General features: G+C 38.5%; 1 protein-coding gene across 1 annotated transcript; it reads right to left on the bottom strand.

Annotated features, from left to right (window-relative positions):
* Window positions 1-306: 306 nt before the first annotated feature.
* DCAF13 (DDB1 and CUL4 associated factor 13) lies at window positions 307-25,152 on the bottom strand. The gene is made up of 11 exons (XM_065629002.1): window positions 25,022-25,152; window positions 22,890-23,089; window positions 21,511-21,618; window positions 19,620-19,706; window positions 18,690-18,845; window positions 17,892-17,969; window positions 15,599-15,681; window positions 13,496-13,660; window positions 10,110-10,245; window positions 1,939-2,102; window positions 307-1,104 (listed from the first exon to the last, which is right to left on the bottom strand). The coding sequence occupies exons 1-11, from the start codon at window positions 25,089-25,091 to the stop codon at window positions 1,017-1,019; spliced, it is 1,335 nt and encodes a 444-aa protein (XP_065485074.1). The 5' UTR covers window positions 25,092-25,152; the 3' UTR covers window positions 307-1,016.
* Window positions 25,153-25,175: the final 23 nt, after the last annotated feature.

Genomic DNA, 25,175 nt, shown 5'->3' with positions numbered 1-25,175 from the left:
ACAGACTGCATTGCAGTGCAAAGGCTTACAAAAATCCTTTTGTATGGAAGATGTTAAGCAACACTTACAGTTATTAAATGTATCATATTTCTGCAAGCGAAGCCTTCACCCTAGGATGCCTAGTTGAATTCCAACATAGTTTTCTGATCACCTTAGCATCTTCAGTAAAAAGCCAAGTCTGTCCCACTGGAACAGAAGAGCAACATTTCCCAGAAAAACAGTAAAAGAACTTCAGACTACATATACCTTGTGAAATCTGAGCTTTTATTTTTTTGTATATAAATTTAAAATAGAAGGTTTATAATAAATTTTATCTAAAGAAGTTTCTGACTTTTATTTAATTTCCCATCTTCCATCCAGATTTTAGAAGTTTTAAATAAGCTAAAGAGAAAAAATATTTATTCAACTGCATCACAATATTAGCAACAGTCTGAAGTTTCATCAAGTCATATAACAATTGTTAAGAAGACAGAACAAAATTATAAATATGTTTACAGATGTCTGACACTCCTGTTGAATTCTTTTTCAATAAAAGGATGTACTGTAATAAGTAAAACACAGTATATTTGTCAGTTGGAATAATCAAGATTTATTTCATTGCCTTAAGGTCACTTGTTTACTTTATTAGTTTTGCAACAAAAGGTTTTTTTGCCTCTGACAAATTTGAATAAAGTTCAGCCTTCTTCAGTACCACAGAACAGGATTGGAACTACAGATATCCTCCACCAACTACCAAGTTATCTGCTTATATGAGAAGGGTCAAACTCCACTGCAATATACAGTGTTGGGCCAGTAACTTCAGACACACAAATAGTAATAAAAGATTACAGGGCCAATTCTCAGAACTACCTGAAGCAGACGATGACTTGAGACATCAGAGCATGTGTATACTTGGAAGAAAGGCCATGTTTCTGGAGCCATACACCATCTTACCAACGTCCATCAAATTAGGTACTGTGGATTCATTCAGTAGTGACATTTTCTTTCATTGTGACATTTTGCACAGATGAAAACAATTATTTCACTACTGCCACAATATGTTTCTTCCTTTCTGACACAAATGGCACAGATCCTGGTTTGCTGTGCTTACGACGATTCAGTTCCCTAGAAGTAAAAAAGAGAAGAATGAAGTTAAGTAGTCAGAACAACAATTTAACAAACACTAGCTTCCTCCTTAAGCTACTAATGGATGTATGCTACAATTAAAATAAAATATATATATCTAAGAATTGCTCTGCCTTTATTAATCAAAAGCCATGTACTTCCTCCTTTGAGAGGGACTGTCCCTCTGAAAAATAACTTTAAAATGGGCTAATTTAGAAGTTTGAAATTGAGTCTTTTCTTGGGATCTTAGTTTGCTTTATTTTCTTGTCAACAATATCTGCTGCTCAAGTTTGTAGTCTTTCAGCTCAGAAAGATGACTAAAACTCACTACTTTTTGGTTTTACTGTTAATTTAATGGCTACAAAGTATTCCACCTGCTCCTACATATTCCAATATGGCAATGATCCAGGTGACTGTAAACACTCATCCTGGAGCCTGGCGCTTAATAAAACAAAAACAACCCAACAACACACTAACAAAAACCACAACCTCCTCACACTCAAACCAGGCCATTTTGTTTCCATTGCAATGTTGCATCATGGCATGTTTAACAGAGCACTGTGGCTCCTTCCAATGTGGTATTTGCTCCCATTTCTTCTGTGAAGTTTTGGGAAGCAGCCAGTCCTCATCAATACTTGCGCTTATCTGCATTTTCCTTATAATCAAAGGCTAATCAATCCAGTAGTTCACAATCACTTATTCAGATGTTAAAAGTAGCTCCTACTTGTTCCTCCCACACCCCGTAGTTCTGTCAGTCCCACACATCGCTGCTACAGCACGGTGGCGATGCATTTTATTCAGATCGAGAGAAAAAGACAGAAGAGGAAGACATACTTTCGCCGACGAGCTTCTCTCATGATGCGCTGCTCCTTGATTTGGCCAAATATACTTTTAGGCAAGTGCCGGTGTTGAGCTATGCGTCTGATCTTTGGGTGATACTGGAACTTCTCCTTCAGCTTCTGATTGTAATTCATAGCTGCCTTCTCTCGTGGTGCGAGCTAGAGGCAAAACAACACAGGCAAGCATGTTGTAAAAGAACATGGATTTAACTGTCACAATTTTCTCCACAAAACAAAAAAATAATTTTTCATTCAAATGGCTTCCTTCAACAAATGGCCGTAATCACAGAAACTTCAGAATTAGGGTAGGTAAGTATTAAAAACCTACAATTTCAACAATACCCCAATGCTCAAACACAAAACATTATCGCATTTTCAAAGCTCAGTGAAGTAACTGACTACCCCCTGAAAATCAGATTTTAATGTGCTATACAAATAGCTGACAGTAAAACCTCTTTGATCTGAGTCTGCCTGCTTTCCTAACCCCTGATGATGATCAACTTCTGTTGTGACGCAAAGATTTGCAGGCATTTTAATCACTAGCCAGTGCCAGTACAAATGCTATAAATGAATTGTCTTTATGAACAGCTTTACAGACAGCTCTTTAGGTGGCCTAAATCTTACCCAGTGCCTTGATCCATTAGGAAATCTGATAAGTACCCTGGGCTTCGAGTATTAGCTTGACTATATGGCACATAGGGAGTTCCAACTTTCATCATGCACCTAAAAATATCTTGGTATCAAACACAGATGAAATAGAGACGAGCTAGTTATTACCACAAAAGATGCTAGTTTTTAAAATTATGTCTGAGCCACCATTAACAATATTGAAAGTAAGAAACGCCTTTTCCTGACAGCTAACCTAGAGAGGATAAATATATTTTTTAAACTAGGCATATTTCCTTTGGTCCTAATGCTTTTTATCACAGGGAAAAACCCCCTGTGTGCTGTGCTTTTGTTTAAAGCATGCACTGCTTCACGAAGAATTTCGGTTTCTATGTATTTTGGATTTGCTTAGATCTTTGGGAATTTCAGCTGCATTTCAGTCTAGTGAGCTTTCACACAAACAAATATTTAATATTAACAGATTTTCTAATCTTAAATATTAACAGAGGATAATCCTGTCCTCTCCTTCCTACCCTCCCTCCCAAAATACACTAACTCAAGAGACATTTAAAAGCCCTTCATATTCTCAAACAAGCAGCAGCACAAGTCTTTTGCCCTCCCACATTTGTTTCATCCGCTACTACCTGCACCTGAAGTATTAAAAGCAAAACAATAGTTCGGTTTCTATATAGTCAGCTGTGCAACTGACTCGGTTTCACTAAACTGAACAAACCTGAGTTTCAGACACTAACCAAAAAAAAAAAGCAATAACAAAAGCAACAACTTTTATTACACACACAGAAATTTGGAAATTCCACCTACATTATTATGCAACATGCTTTTTTTCCCCCCTTTGAAATCAGCAATTGGCTATACTCCACTCTGGAAATCACTTTTAGAAGTGACTTCTTTTAGAATATTTCATAAGTTCTAAAAAAATAAATATCCTACTCAGATAATTTTGGTCCAAAATACCATTAATGGTCTGAAAGTAAGTATTAATAATGCACATGGCAAAGGTGTTTCTCCTTTGGAACAATAAAGAAAAAAGGTACCAGGTGCAGAGCTGCTCATTGTTCAGAAAATTCTTATTCAGGCTTCACAAACGCAAAATACTCTTAGCCTCTGTTTCTCCACATCCTCTCATCAGTAAAAACAAATCCTTCTGCTTTACTTAGATTTATCATGATCTCTCAAATTGCAAATGAGTAAATTTTACAATCTTAACCCACTAAAACTAGCATCCCCCTGCCCTTTACTGAAATTCCTCCTAGCGAGCCAGCCTGAATAGCTTGTTCACTCTCAGTAACTCCCAGGTGTTCCCACTCTGCAGAAAACTGCCAACAAAATCCAAATTAAAGAGCTTTTATTTTAATTAAATGCAATGATTTTCCTTTAATTTAAGAAGAGCAAATTGCTGCTGATTTAGAATAGCCTTGATGATCCTACAGACAAGAGGTGAATCTGTAAATTAAAGATACATCCAGGATATCTTATTTAAAAAATTAATACAGATTAAGCAGTGGTTAGCTTGAGTCCGATTCCATTTTTATATACAAAGTGGTATATAGAAAGGCCAGCTACTGAATGCCAATGCCCCATATACCAGGCTGGGCTAAGCACATTATCATCTACATGATGGTAAAAAAAAATTTTGCAGTAATGACAAGTTTCTGTCTAGTTACAAAAGAAGGCAGACAGCTAAGAAAGCAGACTGCAATAACGCATGGAATTCCAGTCGCTCTTGCAAGTCGTTTTCCAGAGGTCAGCGTAAGCAGCTGAAGAGAACAGCGTTGCTTCCCGTCCTGCTTCAAGCTGGAGAAGATGCTGTAAACGCAGCAGGATTAGAGATTTCGTTTGTAGGGACCAGAACACTCCACAATATAATAAATTAGGATTTATATGACATCATGAGTGGAAGACACGCTCAAAGATGAAGTACGACCATTTTTCATACATTCCAAAAGGGAACGTGCCACTTCTTTCCTGTATGAGGTAAACAGAAACTATGTGGCAGAAAGACAGCTGACTTGTGCCATTACTGCAGCAGTACTTCACAGCAAGCATCTAGAGTAAAAAGGGGGAAAAAGAACCCTAAAATGCAACCGAGTTGTCAGCAACAGGAAAATCTGAACTTGAGTAAACTGCCTATGCCTTTTGTCCCTCCAGATGACAGAGGCTGGTTATTTTTCCCATCTAAGCAGAAGGAAAGTAAGCATTTTTCCAGAGCTCCGATTGAAGAGCTAAAACCACCTTTAACATCTTTTTAAAGGCTGTATTTGCACTGTGCAGTCTTTAAAACTCCACACTATTAGACTCCTGTAATTCAGCATGAGAATACGAAATAGCTGTTTATCTATCCTGTCCAGGTTGCCCTTATACGTCAGGGCAGACAGAGCACAGATGCAATGTATTTTTAGAATAGAAACGTATTCCAGTAATTTTCTACACCATAGCTTGTCTTAATTTAATTTTTTCCATTGCTCTGCTGAAAACACCTTTTAAAATTTATTTTCATAAAGTTTATTACTCATTGTTTCCTTGGATCAAAAACAACAAAAAAGGTAACGTAGACGTTAAGAGCACAAAATCATAGCTAAAGGGATGAAGTTACATGTGCATTGAATCAAAAATCCAAAATCGCTATGAAAAGATTGCCATGTCACACAATATCTGGTACTGCTTATCAGCCTTATGTCACAAAATGGTGTGCCAGCAGCAGACTGAAAGGATATACAATTAGACAGTTTTGATAGGCTCCTGCTAATGCACTTTGTTAGATCAAAACCAAGACTTGTAATTGCGCTTTCTCCCATCTTTTTCAATCCTTACTCTAAACCTGTTACTTCTGCATCTTGCAAGAAAGCAGCAAACCTGCGCTCCACTACTGCTACACTCCTCACACTAGTTTTACTGAAACATAAATCATTCCTAAGCAATCTTCAATTGTCCAGTGCTCTGTTCCAATTCTTAAGTACTCTGGAAATGTAACAGAGCCAAATTTGGAGCTGTTACTCACAGAAGTAAATGTTACTTAGCATTTACACTATAAGAACTGCAGGTGCAGATTTTTTCTGATGTGTCAAAAGACTGAAGAACAATGCAGCTTTTTGAAGTTTTACTGATGGTTCATTGCTTTCACTACAATTAAAAAACCTCAATCTACCCATTTCTTTGTATTAGATTAATTCTATTTTATTAATTGAAACCTACTCTATTATTGCTGCATTTCCAGCCTTTTCACTCAGATGAGGCTCTGTTTTCCTCTCTTCCTCAAAAGCCAAAAATCATTTACCTTTTCAGAAATGCCAAACCTCTCCAAAAGCACAGGTACAGAAGACTCAAACATACATAACACCACATTTTATGCACAACAGTCTGGAGCATCTTGAAATTCTTGTTTAACTGGGTCTTCTGCTTCTGGACATGCAAAGCTAGATGTTTATTGCTTTAAAAATAAAAACTCTTAAGTCTTATTTGATAGTATTTGCTATTTAATCAACTTTTATTAAAAAACTAAACACTGCAAATTATTTTAAAGCAACTTCTGCAGTAGCTCTAACAGAGATTGAGGTTTGTTACCCCTATGTAAAACCCATGCACACTTCATTGTCAGCGGAGTGGAGACACAGCATGCCTCTGGCTCCTCCTGAGACTTATTCTTACTTTAATGTTTCACTGATTTTAAATAATGAGTGTGATGCCAAATACATTAAAAACCAAAAGAAACATGCACGTCAGAACTGATGACTGCTATGGCAGCCACGGTTCAGAAAGTATAGCCTTCCAAGTGGATAAATGTTCATCACTTGCAAGTGCTATGTATTCACTACAACTTCATTGGAACCCAGCAATGCTAGAAACAAGACTAAGTACTCACCAAAGGAAAAAAATAAGTTTGATTACCATTTCCCTTTCAGGATGCTGGTTTCCATTCACTCCCACCCCAAAAATATCCATCTTAAAATACAATGTATTACAAGATGTTAGCATTATATCAGAAATACAGTGACCTTTGGATGAGTCATTCAATCAAATCTTCTCAGCAAAGAAAAACAGCAGACCAAGCAACTAAGCATTTAAGACATATTCTGACACTTCCGACAGAATTACTGAGTGTTCAGTTTTGAATATTCAAAATGGTCAAAAAATAGCCACAGACTATGGAAAACTGGACATTTATAAAATGAGCAAGTATATGCCTATGAAGACAAGAACACCAATCCTCTAAAAAAGGAGCAGGTACTAAAGAAAAACAGTGGAACCTGATAAACAACCATTAACAATTGCAATGTTAACAATCACAGGAACTACCAGGTTGATCGAACAAGGATTGGCACAGCTGCCTGAATCGAAGCAACATTTCCAAGGTATGTCCAAGAACGTGATAAGCCATAAAGATTCCACTCTTAAGTTCTATGAGCAACAGTTACTCTCTTAAACATCTGAAAAATAAAATTTCATAGTGCTTCTAAAAAAATTGTTAACAACTATAGCAGCTTTGGACGGTTACTAATTTGATATCCAAATTCTGTGTCTTGCTAATTCAACAGCATCATGTCTGAACATATTTCCACACAAGATACTGGGATGTGAAACATTATCTCTTCTCATCATAACTTTTTTTTTTTTTTTTACAATGTTCATTAGCATCATCCATGTGAAATACATAATTCACTATGCCCCTTCGAAGTTCTTCCTGTATTTCTAAATAATTTTGCTTTCTTAAGATGTCTTTTGATGTTGCAACGGTTTTTTTTAAGATAGGATGACAAGTTTTGTATTCTAAGTGACGGGATGACTTTCATTTCTGATAGTTTAAAAAAAAGAGAAAAGGGCAAAACACTAAATAAAAAAAAAAAAAAAAAACACTGCACATGCCACTTGACCTGTGTGTCTTGGGAGCTGACAGCTGGAGAGCTTCGTCAGAAATCCTTACAAACCTTTACAGGCACATACAAAAGCTCTGTTTGTATGATCCCACAACAGCAGAACTGAATTGTATGTGCAGCCTCCAAGGACATCAACCAGCGACGATGTACTTACAAACAGAAAAAAAAACAGACAGGCAATTTTATATAGGATACACTGTCTGGTCAAGGAACACAAGAGTATTAATGGGCAGACCACAACCAATACCTGATAGTCATAACCGGTAGTGCCTTTTTAGGCCCACCTATGGTCAGTTTTCACTGATGCAAATACTACACAAAACAACAGAATGTCATTTACCACTCTACATTTTGAACACTGAAAAATATCCAAGTTGTCCTTTTGGTATGTAATATTTCTACAATGCAGAAGTAGCTGGCCTTGCATATTACTTCCCAGAGCCAAGTATCCTTACTCTTTCATGAGAAAAGGAGCCAATGCCACCTAGTAGTCAATAAAGTGAATTTTCTGTTCACATCTGAAAATATTAGGAGTCATTCTATATGAAAATTTTATTTTTGACATTCTATCTACCCACTAGTCCTTCACAAAAAGGGTACAGAGTTAAGTTCTATGTCAAAAATACCAGACAATTCTGTTGCAGAACATCTTGGATAAAAACAGCATGCTCCTTCTGTACTAAGTATGAATGAAGTGAATAAAAAAAGTTTCAGCTAATGCTGTAAAACCAGGTGAAAAGGACATTGCCATGACCATGTGGATACAACAGCAGGAAAAGAGGTAATATTTCCAACCAATACCGCACTGTTTAAGCAAATTGAACATAAATCAGAAAGTAAAGTCTATAATGAGTTGCACGGTCCTTAGAATTAGCGAGTACAGGATTGAACGTCTCTAGGGATGGGGCATCTACCACCTCCCTGGGCAATCTGGGCCAGTGTTTCACCACCCTCATGGTAAAAAATTTCCTCCTCATGCCCAGCCTGAGTCTCCCCTCCTTTAGTTTAAAACCATTACCCCTTGTCCTATCGCAACTGGCCCTTCTAAAAAGTCTGTTCCCATCTTTCTTACAAGCCTCTTTTAAGTACTGAAAGGCTGCAATAAGGTCTCCCAGAAGCCTTCTCTTCTCTAGGCTGAACAGCCCCAATTCTCTCAGCCTGTCCTCACAGTAGAGCTGTTCCAGCCCTCTGATCATTTTTGTGACCTCCCCGGGCCTGCTCCAACAGGTCCATGTTATAGCATCCTCAACAAAAAAAAAAAAAAAAAGAGTTATTCCATTACAGAAATTCAACTTAAATAGTAGTTTGTAACCACAAATACTGTATCGGCTACCAAGATATATGTGTATATATTTTAATCTATAGCTCTGTAACAAAGATGAGAAAAATAATAAGACTTCCAAATACCTATGGCAAGCCATGGCTCAAGATACAGCTGCTAGTTTAGCTGTGCCACTCCGTATCCAGTGCTTCACAAGGCACAACAGTCCCTGAATTATCCCATTCCACACTGTAGCCCTAAGTACTTCTACCACTCCTATTCACCTGTCACCTCTCCCAGCTCTGCTCTACTTCCCTCCTATGCAGATACTATCACTTGAGAGAGCTTTAGGCAACCACAAGCAGCCCTAGACAGAATTATCCAATAGACCCATTCCCTCAACTGTACAATATTCTTCCCTGAATTACAGCTTCCCTTTCTTCTCCCCTCATTCTTCACAAGATCAAGTAGAAAATCCCCCAAGCATTATTTGACAGCTATGCTGATGGGCTCAGAAAAAGCAAAGTAAGCAACTCCAAAACAACCTAACAATATAAAACTACATAAAGGGATTACTCCCAGAGGACAAAGTGTCAAATTCATTCTCCAATGTCATACAGTACTTTAATACAACTGTGCAGACAAATACATGCAAGTGGTAACTGTAACAGAACATTTTGGCTTTGTCTATACCTAAACCTTTGAACAAGTCTAACTGACAAGACTTTTTTATCCAGTTAGACTGATGTCTCTTCCTCCTAGGGACACTTCAACCAAACTGACTTATACTGAACTAAACGGACTACAGACACCACACTACAGGGTGTTCCAAAAAGATGGACCCAATTTCAAAGATATAGTGATTTCAAATTGGGTCCATCTTTTTGAAACACCCTGTAGTTTGCCTAGCTGATGTCTGAGAGTTACATAGGCCAATGATAACCTCAGTTATGTACCGGTGCAAGTGCTCTGTTTTACAACACATATGCTTATCATTGCATGAACTGCGCCTGAACCAGTCGCATGCCAGCCAAAATGTTTTAAAAGTAATAACTCTAAGCTTCAGGAGAGTAACTTACGTATGACAAACCACAATTTACTGCAAAGGGATGAATTCTCACCTGTAGCATGCAGGTAAAAAAATTCTCATCTAGTTTAGTTAGAACTGATGATTATTGTTAACATTAAACTAGACCAAGAAACCCCACCTTGTGTAGCAATAACAAGGCATGTAATTTTATTATTACAAGCTGCAGTAAATGCAATGAGTTATACTGCATGTCAGTTCAAATTAAATACAAATGTCAAACTACAGTTTTACATTTTCCCTTTAGAAACAAGTTTTTAGAAGTCGAACAGGCTAACAGTTGTAACAACAATTAAAAAAATGCAAAATGCAACTCCTACCACTCCCAGTTTTTCAGAAGCATTAGCTTTCCACAGACGAATATTCATCTCATCTGAGCCGCAGAGAATATATTTGTTATCTGAAGTCCATTTTACAGTGATGACGTGCTGCATTCGCTTTGTATGATATACCTCCCTAAAGAAGAGAAACATTTTAAAATGATCATCACTTTTTCCACCAACATTATCTTTCAAATAGCAGAAAGCATTCTGTTCAAGACAAAATATATTTTCAACTTCTTGATTTTTTAAACACTTAAATCTATACATAGAGAGATTCAAATAAAGTATGATGATCAGACTGATAAAGGACCACCTAGGATAAGATGCTTTTTAAATAAGTGTTTTCATAGAAATTACAGTAAATAGCTAAAGAATAACTATTTTTGCAAAACATGCCATGGGTATACAATACAATATGTATACCATTCTCAAAATGATATTCATTAACATGCTGTTACACTGATCAAGCATTACAGAATGGGACTGCAGAAGAATTTGTGCCAAAGAATCTGACAGCACCATTACAAACAAGAAAGAGAACAGTAAATAAACACCTCCAGCTGTCCACTTATGGCATGGCAATGAATTGGCTACTCTTCACTGTGATTTCCCTCCTAATTGGCTTTCTTATTGCCTAAGAGACTCCTAGGTAAAATTTCAAAACCCTAAAAACTCGAAGGGAAGTCTCCAGTCCTGCAAACAAGAGCTCAACAGTAAATATCAGCTAGTAAAAAAAGCATTCAGAACAGCTGTGTGGCTATTAAAGCACAAACTACATTTAATTTCTCATCAGACTCTTGCTCAACAAGTCCTTGCACCTGTTGAAAAACGTTTCTACAGGTTACACTTTAACAACATTCAATGAAAATTAGATAAGAGTTTCATATAAGTACATATCAAACAGGCAAAACAATATCAATCATAAAGTTATTATTTAATTTCTGCTATAAAAATATAGAACTAAGAACACTTTTCTGGTAATTTTAATTATTAGCATTCTAAAGGTGAAGAATAAGCAAGGCCTACTTATTTTCCGCTTATACCCACTCCTTTGGTATATTAGTCATGCACTGCAGCTTATGGACCATTCTCTTTCTTCTACCCAGTTATTTTTACAAGTAAAATCCAAGTAGTAATGGGAAGAAAATATGGAAACAACACCTATTCAAGAGCTGTGGAGAAACTAGACTGGGGTTGAGCTGGAGGGGTTATGAGAAAAGCAAAAGTAATCAATACAGCACCTTAAATAAGCTTAACCACCTCTCGTAATTCACGCTCAAATGATGCTCTACAAGAACAACCACGTGGAAGACTGAGCATGAGTCATACATATGCATTTTCATAAGCATTTCTATGTTTAATTTTAGTATTTGTCTCAATAACAAAGCTTTTCTTCACCTACCTTTGGGGAACTAAGTACCTTTCCTTTCCTTACTCTGAATTTTCAGCCTTTACCTCTCCTGTTGTTGCCATCACAAGTTATTAAATACCATTCTCAGGGAAAGGAAAAACATAAAACATGGCCAAATAACCTGGATCTGTCATTTAAAAAAATTTACACAGACATCCAGCTCCGCTTACCAAGAATTTATTAAATTTAATGAACTTCATAATAAATCTTATTTCTTATGGCTAATCAGTTCCCTTATTTCATTTTTCAATTTAAAATAAAATAGAAAGAATTGACAGTTAGGAGTTTCAGACTGCTGCAAGATCAAAAGTCAAAACTGGAATATTGGCAGGATCCTTGTTTACAGATACTCTTAACTGCCCTCTCAGTTTTCCAGGTGGGGTCAGATCTTTCATTTGGAGACTTTTCTCCATTCTACTGGATTAATTTCAACTGCGCAATTCTGAAAAAGTCCAGCTTCCAAAGAATTTTAAATGTTCTAGAATGCCCTAGGTTGCATGAGTTACGTTCTTCATTTGTAAGGCTCCTCCTCACTAGACTTGTGCCCCCCACACAGAAGGGGAAAAAGGGAGGGACAAAGAGGAAAATTCCTTCCACGGGCCTTGGCAACAATCTGCTATAATGTGGAATGAAACCGTTTACTGCTGCATTAAGGGGTCTGCAAACTTCCCCTCAATGGTGACATGCAAAGTTAAGTACATCACTTTTGTGAACTTTACTATTCCACAGAAAGGAAGATCTGTAGAACACTAGAGCTGCTTAATAACATTAAAAAAACCCCAAAACAAACCACCACACACAAAACAAAAAACAACCAAACAACAAAAAACTCCCCACTAAAACCAACCAAACAAACCCACAAAGGAATTGCAATACCTAGTTACATTTAAAATATTATTGCAAGGCAGCAAGAAAATGAAAACTGCCTGTAGATTAGTTATAAAGGAAAATGTAAACAGCCCTTCTCAATCTTTAATGGAGTATAGGAGCATACAAACAGTTACACTGAATAATGCACACATAGCTGCATCAATCAACAACAAAAATATACTCCTCCCCCAAACAATATTTCTACATTTCTACCCCCAAAAGCATTTAGAACATGACCTAGCAGCAAATTCTTGGGGGGCTGAGGTTGGAGAGAGGAAGGCAACTAGAAGTAAAATGAAGTCAATAATAAAGAAAAAAAGAGGAAGAATTGACAGCAGAGAATAATGAAGGTAGGTTTATGAAGAACAAGTGATATCAGACAGATCTGATAACTTCCTTCCATTTTCATCAAACTGAAAAAAATAATAATGGAGGCACAATAGATCCAATCTGTACTTCAGCAAAATATTTAATACTCTGCCTTATGAAATCTTACATGAAAAACTAATTCAAAGCGAACTGCATTCAAAGCATTGTCACATGAATCAGAATGTGGTTGACAAATATGAACAAAAGGTAGTAAGCGTACTGAAACAGATCACAAAAGCATCCCAAACTGATCCTCCAGAATTCATACAACAAAGCTTTTCATGTAACGTCTTTAGCAATCATCCATATAGGACGAAGACAGTCCCTAGAAAACCAAGTGCCACAATATTGTAAGGCACCGTAAACTTCGGTGGCGACAGATACAGTACAAAGCGACCTAAAATCATTAATGATACATACAGAGGGAAATAAGATGGGATTCGTCTTGGTAAAATACAAATGAGTACAACCAAGAACAATAATTCGCTGCAATATTAATCCAAAACTGCATGAATACTGCCGTTAAGTACAAGTTCTACTCTAATATATACTCCAGAATTATCTGTCAACTACATGACCTGTCAATTTCAAGTTATATACAGATTTAAGATTTCAATATTCAGGAAAAGTAAATGCCTCTATGAAGATGTTAATGAATGAATTAAGAATTCTGAGGACTAGGCAGGGAGATCACTGGAATGAATAACAGCAAGAAAGGAGTAAAATCACTCACCTGCTGTGACCTTTGTCTACTGGAAAAATGCGGACAGACTTATCAAAGCTGGCAGAGACAAATTCTTTCCCAGTGGGTGAATAATCCACATCAAGAACAGCAGACACATGATCCATATGCACCATCACAGGTGATTCAAGATAGCGCATATCAAAAGTATATAAGCTTTAAAATAAATACAACAGCTTAATATCTTTAAAACTCCTAAGTAAACAGTACCTTTTTGCTGAACTGCTACTTTAATCATACATAAACCATACTTAATGATAGATCCATATTGCAGAGGGAACTTTTAAAAACTGCTCAAAACACATTAAAAGAAAGAATGACATATTGTTTAGGGTTTGAAAACAGTTTATTAACCAGAGGCTTTAGTTATTGGATCAGATCTAGGTTTCTTGCTCACTGTCAAAGAACAGAGTCTCCACTACTTCCTTCCTCACCTGTTCATGGGTCACTGACCAAACCTATTCCTGTAATGACCACACTGTCCTCCTTTACTCCATCTTCAGATACAAGTATATAACCTGAACTTGGGCAAGGATCTCTGAATCATTACAGCAAGCCTATCAACTCTGCAAGGTTTTCAGATATCCCCATGTTGGGAACACCTAATAATTCAGAGTCTACTGGGAAGCTCCCACTTGGCTGGCACCTTTCCTACTGCCTAATTGTCTTTGGGCCAGACAATGTAGGAGTCCAAGGAAAGCTTGGTCCTTCAATACATAGCGATGCTAGTTCAGCAGAGCACACTATCTGTAGAAAAGCATTACATTAAAAATAAACACACAGCTGCTGGACCACAGCTGGTTGACTCTTAAGCAGTGCAAAGCTCAGGTGAGATCTACCTGTACTCATTCTGAATCAACAAGCCCACTGATACATAGCAAGGCATAACAACCGAGTAGATCATCAACGTGCTAGTGCCAATACACAAAGGTGCTTCACAGACAAAACATTGAATGAAACCTGCTTAAGATATACTATTTAGTAGAACTACTATATTGAAAACTTGTAATTTAGCAGGTTTCTCACCCTCCTTGCTGCAGATGAACGTGTAACCAGAATTAATTCAATAGCTCTTATTCAACAGTTTACTGGCAACTATTACTTTTTCCTTCTAAATTCCCCAAGAAAAAGTATGGTAGCATCATATTCAAAACCTCTACTCCATATAATCAGTTAACAGTTGCACGTGCGTTGTTGATATATGCACTTGCCATTGCGCTTATACTGACTGCCTTAGTTTGCAAGAGGGGCTAGCTGCACCGACAGTAACGGCTACTGCTTTTAGTTTAGAAAAGGGAAAAAAAATATAAACAGATTACGTAGCTTGGTAGCCTTATCATACTATAACCAAAACAGGTGAAAAGCAGTACATTAAATACAACACCCACTTTCAAGGTGTGGGCCAGATTACATTTCCCTGGAAAAACAGTCTTAAGACAAGTGATAAAATTCCTGTGTTCTAGAAGAAAACAGCAATCTATTGTTAGATCACTGACTTCCTGGAAAAAAGGATATGGAGCACGTTTTGCAGTGCCCTAGTTTTGAAGAGACAGCTTTTTCAATATCAGATTAGTCGTTCACATGAATAGCATTGTTCAAAAGTAAAACACTGAGACATTGAGAGAATAAGTATTGCAGCCTCTGGAACTGTTTCACTATATATATATATATATACACACACTTAAAGAAATGTTCTCATCAAAATAGCTGATCAGTACAATATATAAGCTTCACAAGAGGCAGCAAGAAAATAAACACTCCTGTTGGTCCAGTCTGAGGCAAGAGTATTCATTTTCCAGGTCTCATTGCAAGTTACACTTGCATTGGTTCAGCTGCATTTTTTTGTAAGTTACACTACTTTTCCCCCCAGGTATTGAAATACATAGAAAGAAGAAGTCTGCTATCAAATTTTTTTTGTTTGCTTGTTTTTTTCAGATCAGTAAGCCTATAATTCTCTAGGTTATTACTTAAGTGATTCAAATTTAGCATTTAAGTACTTTTTAAAAAACATATTTTAGCATGATGACAAATCAAGAAGACACAGATTAAACACATAACATGATCATGATTATTAAAAAGCAAGGTCACACTTACTTGTAATCTTCATTTGCTGCAGTAAAAATGAAAGCTTCCATGGGGTTCCAACACAGTGTATTTGTCCTCATGTTCAAGATAACCTGAAGAATATTTACACATTGCTACCTTGTTATAGACAGTAAAATACTTGCTATAGTTCAAAGCTTCCCACACCACTGGAGACAAGCACTTTCTAGACATGAACTATGGCAGAGGAATAGTGACATGACAGAATGTTTCCTCAGCAGTATTAGAATGGGAACTCAAGAACTTCCTCTCCCCCATCATATGCCCACTGCTTTCTGCTACACTCTAAATTATATTCTCTAAGTCATCTTAGCAGCACATTCTTCTAAGTGGTCATTTAACATGTAAACATATTAGTGGTCAATGTGTAAACCTGGAACTTCTGAAAAAATTAACTTCATCATATTTACAGGAACTTTTAGTTAAGTAATCTATACACACGCCTAACTGAATGGTTATTTCAAAGGATGTAGTCATTAGCTGACACTGTGAGCCAGCATTTGCAAAGCCATTATAAAATTTTAATGTCCTCTCAGTTATTACTACCCCTTCATTGTTTTACCTCTGAAATGGCAGTTTGTGAATGTTGCAGGACAGCTGCTATTTCCTGTTGAAGCACCAAGCAACATGTGCAGAAGTCACTGTGTTACAATCTACTCATCACTAGCACTGTATTAGCCGTGAATCTTTTGCTACACGTTCACAAGATTTGCTTGATACTAGTAAGCAGATGGCTACAAGAAGCCAGTTTGCCTTGAAGCTGGAGGAAGGCAGCTGACAACAGCCTAACAAGACCCTTCTGCTTTGCTCACGACAGACATGACACGAGGCGTTCAGCAGCTGTATGTCGGATGTCCCCACATTTGGGGAGAGCGGTGGGAGAAGCGGAGGCAGCAAAGAGGGTCCTGACACCCCAGACCACACAACGGCTCTGGCTTCTGCTGAGTCTCAGAGAAGCTTTCAATTATTGTATTTAAAAATAAATCCCATACAGTATGCCTGACACAAAGTAGATGTATAATTATGGAGCAACTTATTAACAACCTAAACAACTCTAAACAGGATTTTCCACAATGCTCTAGGCCAGGCATTATCCTACTTGAAAATTCTTTACATTTGGGTGTTTAATGCTATGGTACTCCAAACTCATTTTTGTTCTCAGTTTGCTATACCAAACACCATAAATTCACATAAATATAACAAAATATAGTTGTACAATTATAACTCCTACAATAATGCACACAGAGGTACACATGCATGCATGTATGTATACTTTTTTATATTTAGCATATATACATATGTAAAATTCTGTTAGGCTTGAACCTAGTTCACAAAAGCTCAAACTACACCCTTTTAACTGGAGATCTACAGCACTGGCTGTGTTCATGTCAACATGCAGGTCTCCAGCTGGCATCACTGACAGTTTTTTATAAGCACTGTCTCAGTGGCCCAAATGAGACTTCATTAAAAATGTTTGGAGCACAGGGACAGAAAGAAATACTGTTATGCCAACAACATTCCTACTTTATAACTAATTTAATACCGCTATAGTGTTCGAGTGTGTATCAGACCACTGTTATTGCAGACAGTACATTACATACAAGAAGGATACTGAGTGTGTATTCACAAACCAGAATATTGTATTTCAAGATTAAAATTGTTAAGATAGTTCTGGGGCTCAAAACTACTGAACTTGATCAAGGTTAATATGTGTATATGAATTACTGGCTTCTTGTTTTAAATAAATACATTCTCTTAAGATAAATAAGAAACTTAATGTAACTGGTAAATTCCACATATAAATACAATTTTGATTCCACCACAAAGGTTTACACTAGGTGCACAGGGGAGGGTTTATCACCCATGCAAAACACTTTTCAAATACAGAGCAAGGCTCTCCAATGGTGAAAATGAAATGCCTTAGAAGTTACTTTGCTTCCTTCTGCCAAGTAGGAGGATATAAAGAAAAAAAAATATTCACACATACCCAGATAGAATCCAATACAGGAACATATAGTTCTTATTGTGAAATTACTGTCAGGTCAGGCACTTTATCAAGAATTACAACACAGTGAGCACGACAGCCCATTTGAATGCAGAAAAGGGCCCTTCTAACTCTGCATAGTTTAAAATCCCAACATCAAGTCAAAAAAGACAACAAAAACCTCAGTGAACTCACAGTTCAGAGCTTCCTTTTCTCTATTGTCATCAACAGTTACAGACTATTCACATATTCAGTATGATTATTAGTGCCATAAGCTTCTGTTAAAAGGAAAAATACTACCTTTTTTAATGGAGTTGATTTTCTCATATCATATAACACAATATTTCTGTCAGAAGCACAGCTTCCCAAAAGGTATGTCTGGGGAAAAAAAAAAAAAAAAAAAAGAAAAAAAAAGAAAATTGGCATGTGTGGTCTTCCAAACGCTTCTAGAGTACAGGGTCAACAGTTTATATTAGATACCCAACCTATTTCACAAAGCTGGTAGTCAAACAGCTAGTTTTTCAGTCAAGGAAATACATCTATCATTCCTTCTGTGCAGCTAATCATTCAGCACAAACATTTTAAATAGCTTTCCCTGTAAGAGTCAGAATCCACCCAGTCCTCTCTACTTCACAAATAACAAGCAACTCCTCATAAACAATTCGTCTACAAACACAGCCCAGCCAAGAGGCACATGGGAACTGCTGCAGAAGATCAGATGTGATTGTTTGCCATGGAGAAGGGGAGAAGTCTTGGTCACAGGGAATACAGAACTGGAACAGATGAGAGCTCCACAGCCACGTAACTGCTGCACCGTATGGCTGAGGTATGGGATATGTATTGCTGTGGGTGGAACAGAGACCACTCTCTTTTTCTTTCTCCTCTCCCCCACAAACAAAGACAAAAGATAAAAATATGAAAATATATGGAACTACATTCCAAAGCAATACAGCCATATGTATACACCCTCCTAAATATTATGTTAAAACATACCAAAATCTAAATTTGCAAAAAGACATTAAATATGTTGTTAATAGAGTTTAGATCTTATACCGATCAAGAAGAATATTGATTTCCAACACATAACAGAAACATTACCTCGATGGGATTAAACTTTACACTGCTTATGCTGTCAAAACCCCATGTCAGAGAACACATGGGACTTGTCCTTTGCTCATCCCAAATGTCCACTTGATGGCCACAGGTGGCAAAAACAGCTTCCTTCCAGTGGTGATCAATTCCTGTATACACTGTCTTCAATAACAAAACACCACACCACAAAACAACCAACACAAAAAAGTAAAAATATGTACAAAAACAATTTTATATATAAATATGCAAGTATATTGTTACCAAAAAAAAAAAAAAAAATCAACAAATCATTGCATACCACATCTGCCACGTTTATATTCACTTACATTACTGAAAACCAAGTCACCACCGCTACCAGAAACTAAATCTTATCAGATGCACCCTTACACAATAGACCAGCTTTCTGTGTACTCAATGTGCTTCAAACTATCCATTTACAAAAAGCATTTAATATAAATAAAATATAAATAAAATAAGCTTATCATAAATTGAAAGTGCTGAAGTATATATTTTTAGCCTGCTTTTGCCAAAAAGAAAGACAAAGTAAAAATTTTATATTGAATGGCTGCAAGGCATTGGCATGAAAAGAAAGTTATTTAATGCAGACTAAGCATTGACAACACACATCTGAAGAGAAAGAGACTACAGAAAGATGTGACCAGTTCTCAGGAAAGTGATGATTAGTAGAAGCAGATTTAAGCAGTCTCTGATGACACTTGAGATACTCCTTTCTGGTTATACGGAAAATAAATATAATAAATACTTGGAAGATACTTCAAAAGTGCCATTATAAAATTGGATGCCATCACCTTACATCCCATTGTGATAACAGGCAATATCAAACTATTTCTCTCTCCTCCAAAAGCTACACAAGAATTGCTTCAAACATAATTCAAAAGAAGAGAAGTGGGAAAAATCAAAACATGGATTTACTACCTTTCCAAGAATTGTATGAATAGGTTCTTCTTCTCCATATTCTGGGCTCTCCATTTTCCACTGCTTCACAGTTTTATCGTCACCAACCTGGAAATATTGGAGAAAGCTTGTACAGTTTCACAAGAATACATTCAGTTTATTTTACTAGACATGCTTTGCAATGAAGTACAGGCAGCCTTGCATAAGAGAATGATCTACGACATACACGTAAGTTCCCTCTCTTACCTATTCACTGCTCCCTTTCATACCTCCAAGCTGAAGATTGTTTCTCCTTGTCATAATATTCCACTATAAACTGCAAAGGTACATGTACATCGTCTAACTGGAATGGAGTTAACACTCTTCACAGCAGCCCATACAGCGCTGTGCTTTGGATTTGCAGGTAGAACAGCGTTGATAAGGCACCAGTGTCTTGGCTGTTGCTGATCAGCGCTTGCCTGGTGTCGAGGCACTTCCCCCCAACTCTGTCAGTCATCATCCCTGCCTCCCCATCAGTGAGTAGGCCAGGTGTGGGCAGCAGACTGGGAGGGGACACAGGCACAACAGATGACCTCAACTGGCCAAAGGAGTATTCCATACCATATAACATTGTGCGCAGCAATAAAAACTGGGGTAGCAGAAGGCGGCGGCAAGGGAGCTGGCTCGTAAAGTGGCTGCTGCTGAGAGACTCTCTGGGGATCTGTCTGCTTGTGAAAGGAGGTGACTGATTTCCTGTCTGTCACTGTTAGTGCTCCCCCACCTTTCCTTCACCTACACAACTGTCTTTTTCTCAACCCATGAATCTTTTCCAGTTTTCAAAAGAGGTACTTCCAAGACTGACTACGAAAAAGGTGAGTTGGAATGATGACTCTGTTTTTAGGCTACGTTTTGTGATTCTTAATCAAATGGCACCTTAAACTGCAAATTATTTTCTCAAAGTCATTTTCATGAGCATGTAAACAGTTAAAAGGCACTTTCCACCTCCAGGTGCTCCAGTTGCCTGTTCCTAACCCCATGCCGCCTCTTGCACTATGCCAGCACAAGCTTTTGACCGCCTGTGCAGTGACCTGGATCAGGCAAACAAGAAAAAAAAAAAAAAAAAAAAAAAAAGTAAGCTATAAAAGTTTAACTTCCTCTCCTGATAGCACTACTTCTGTTTCTTCTTTCCCTCTCTAAATTTTCAGGCAGAGGTATTGTCAAAAGGGGATTCTAGTTCGGAGTTACTTAGAATTTTTTGCTATGGCTTCCTCTACATCCTAACTGCTATCCTCGTGACCTGGTATGTATTTCAGAACAGAAAAACATATAGTATTGAAAATAGCTCTTCAACGCCCAGCTTAAAAAAAGCAAAACCTCAGGACACTCTACTCTTCAAAACCCATTCTTTTTATTGTATCATCTTAGAATGAAACATGAAGACATACTCCTTCTAGATGGTTTACATGCAACTGCATCGGTGTGGTTGAAATAAGTTAATAGAGCTTTAACACAACCTTATTGAACCAGAACCATCTTGAATTAATCATCTTATCTTTAACCACAGATTATAAAAATGGTTACTTTTCTAAGTGTTTGTATGTCTTCCAATGAACATAATCTACTTACTTCTTCAATGAACATGATCTATCTACTTCTTTAATGAAAATTAGTTTACTCAAGTTCTAGTTACATGAGCATCCATTAGCAATTTTCTGGTATTATTCAAGACTATGGAAAGGATAAACATCCATATCACAGTACCAAAACAACTTTCATAAGAAACAGAATTGTCAGGTTCACTGACAAGCTGAATACATGCATTCATTCAATATTTAAATATTGTATGTCAGAGGGTAAGTTGCTCACTGGAAAACAGATGGCAAACAGGTACACTGTATGGCTGCACTGTATTAAAGAGACACATTATACTTACAGTAAAGAATGATGTACCACAGAAACGAGCACACATGCCTCGAACAAAGCCTTCATGGGCTTGTATAGTACGAATACACTGTCGTTTGGCCAAGTTCCAAATTTTAACCTGTTAAAAACAGAAAAGTATTCTGTCGTTATTGAAGTTTTCTATAGCACAAAACTGCCGTTCATAATTCACGTAAAAGAGATCACACACGTTGTAACAAAATGGCATAGCTGGCTTGAACACAGGTCAGATTATATAATGTTAAAACTCCTTAATTGTTCCCTTCTTGAAAAAAAATCTTGAAGCACTGCTCTTTCCTTCTTAACCTTTCCTCCCACCCAAACTGTATACCTACCATATTTTTGCATTCCTTTATTTTTGAACTAGAATTCTTGCTAAAAGACAGCAGCAGCAATAATCTTAGCAAAAAATACCTCTCTAAAGAAAAAAAAAAGCACACAGAAATAACCTTTAGAACCAACACAATGTATTCGGTCCAGTTGCTGCATTACATTCTGTATAGATATCCAACTCTCAGACATTTTGGTGTCAAAGCATTTGGGCCCATTAAAAAAAAAAAAGAAACAGAGGTTTTTATCTTTGTTTATATTGATAGTATCCAGCACTTTACTCACTCTACCACTGGATAAGAAATCTGGCCAATGTTTCATTTAAATTTATTCACCTCCTCTCTGAAAAGGTTACTCTCCTTTACACTACTGCATGACATACATACCTTCTATAAAAAGCAGAAAGCAACCAGCTACCCAGAAGACACCTTTAAAATACAGAAGTACTACCAAATGAACAATATAAGGGTAAAAGAAGACAGAGAAGGCAGAAAAGACATGATTTTTTTTCTGCAACTAACTCCAATAAGTGTCCTTGCTTGCTACTTGCCATATTTACATAAAATAATCAAACTGATACAGGGTTAGCATTTTTTAGGCAACACACTAAGTTATTCCACAAAGTTTTTGGTTGCGTGCCTCCTTCCCCTAGCTCATCTGACTTTATGCAGTCTTCTGAATCTGCAGCAGTTTAACTTCTTCAAGGGAAAGGGAGGTTACGTGGGCAGCAAAATGCAATCACTATGGACTGTAAATATTAACATTCACTGCTCCATCCTGAGGAACTGAATGTCACACCCTCTGCTCACAGCCGAAACCTGATGCTTACAGATTTTTGAAACTCTTATGTGCACTGTGAAGCTACAGACTGCAGTTTGAGAAACACTACTCCAAAATGGGTATGTTGCACCTTCTGAGAGATGTCATAGCTGAACAAAGACACAGAGAGATAAGCAGGGGGCATTAAAAAAAAAAAAAAGCCCACACACAAAAAGAGGAAGAAAAAAGAAGGAAGAAAGGTGATCTGTAACTGCAGCTTACCTCTCCATCACAAGCTCCAGACAGCACCGTAGACAAACTCTTTGGATGTTTAGCCATACAATTAACTCCATCTCTGTGGCCATCAAGTGAGCTAAGAAAGGGTTTTGCAAACAGACGTTCTAGCTTTGTTGCATTCATAGCTCTTGTGTACTCTCTTGGGACCTCAAATGGATGCAATACTGGGTCATAGTTTCTTGGGACTGCAGTAAGAATAATACAAACATTAGAAACCCATTGTATGTAGTGTAGGTCAAGGTAAGCTGAATTCAGAAGCTTTTATCTGATTTTCCTGCTATGGGAGAATTTTCTGCAACACCAACATTTTTGCCATTCCTACTGTTTTGAAATTGGTTCATGGGATCATTAGTATGCTCACTTAGCAAACTCGAAGTTAACAGTCTGAAATAACTCTGAAATTATTTGATGTCCTTTTCAAGGGTATAGTGCTAAACCAGTGAAGATATTAATGTATATAGCAAACTGGAAGTTGCAGGTACCTTGCAACTATTACTTTAAAAAAAGAGCCAACTACCATGAAGCAAAACACACACACAAAAAGTACACAATACCAGCCTCCTACTGCTAAACTTTAATATACATAGAAAGGACACGGTTACGTGGACATGCACAAAGAGAGGCAACCTCACGCTCTTCATGTTTAGTCAGCTGCAAGCCAGCCCTAGCTCAGAAATAAGACTCATTAGTTTCATTATCACGGTCCTCTGCTAGCGCTATCTGGTTTCCCAGTCAGGAGCATTTACACCCAACAAGCTCCAAGCAAGGGTCTCTCTGCACCCACCTGCACAGCTGTACCTTACAATAAATTGACAGACAGTGGTTATTGACATTGCGCTTCTGGTTTTTGCCTCTTTCATGCAGAAAGGTTGAAAAGTCAGAAGAGCAACTGCCATCAGATCACTCATTAAGAACAGATACTTAGTTCCATCTGCTGATTTCCAAGGATTATTTGATGCCTATTAAAACCTCTCAAATCTCTGATGAAATTGAGTTAGATATCACTCTGTAAGACACAGAACTTGATTTTACCTCTCACACACAAATCACATTCAGAAAATTACGATACATTCAGCTACTGTTGCAGTGGGTAACTTCAATAATATTTTTCCATGTTATAAGTATGTTACTACAATTAAATAACTAGAAAACACTAACAACAAGGCTCCTTCACAGATCATAGCCACCTACCCCCATCAAATAATGAAGTATATGCAGCTTAAAATACTATAGGTGGATTGTCCTGCTTAAAGTAGTTTGACTTTGTGTATCCAAGACACACAGAGTTTTATTCCTGCTCTTTCTGATGATAGGTGGCCATTTTACAAAATATTTCTCACACTAGGTAGAAACTAAACCTCATTTCCATCACGTTACAGAGGTGAAACTGCAGGACTGTGCAAGATGATGAGGATGAGAACAGAGCAGGGACAGTCACCATCACATCTACCAGGCTGCAGTTGCCGCTTCTAAAAACAACCTGTAAAATGTACACGTTTTTTGCCAGTTTTAATAAGGGATACGCAAGAAGCAGGATAAGATGTACCGGGGAAACAACCAGTAGTAAATGCGACAGACTGCCAAGGGTACCGTGGGTAACACCGAGAGCAGCCTGGGAGGCCCATGCCGGTGACCAGCGCCCCGGCCCCGCGCTCCAGCGCTGGCGGTGTCTCCAGACCACGCTCTGACACCCCGAGCACCCAGAGCTCGGCAGCCGCCCGGCCCAGGGCAGCCCGCGCCCCCCGCCCGGCCCAGGGCAGCCCGCGCCCCCCGCCCGGCCCAGGGCAGCCCGCAGCCCCGCGCCCCGCACAGAGGGCCAGGGCCCCGCCGCACGAGGAGAGCAGCGGAGCGCGCGCATGCGCACACCGCCCGTTACCCCCCGGCCAAGCCCGGCGGCGGGAGGGAGAGCAGGCGCGGCCCGCCCGGGGCTCCGCGGCTCGCAGCTGGCTGACCCCCTCCTCCGCTGGCAGCTCAGCAGCGGGGCAGGGCCGGCAGGCACCCGAGCGCCTTCCCTTGTCTCCGCCGCCCTCGGCCCTCCCGGGTGGGCGGCAGACGGGGCCGGGCCAGGCCGGGCCGAGCCGAGCCGAGCCCCGCTCCGGTCGCCCCGCCCCGCTCACCGCGCTGCAGGTCCAGCTTGGTCTCGCGGACATAGTCGTCGGGGTTCCGGCTCAGCACCTTCACCCGCATCCTCGCCGCCGCCGCCGCCGCCGGGAAGCGCAGCCCCGCCCGCCCCGCGCGCACGCACACGTGACCGGAGTCGCCGGGCGCGCT

The sequence above is a fragment of the Caloenas nicobarica genome, chromosome 2 (genome assembly GCF_036013445.1).
Source record: "Caloenas nicobarica isolate bCalNic1 chromosome 2, bCalNic1.hap1, whole genome shotgun sequence".
Classification (NCBI taxonomy): Eukaryota; Metazoa; Chordata; class Aves; order Columbiformes; family Columbidae; genus Caloenas; species Caloenas nicobarica.
The sequence above is the reverse complement of the archived record's forward strand: the minus strand, read 5'-3'. Positions and strand labels throughout refer to the sequence as shown.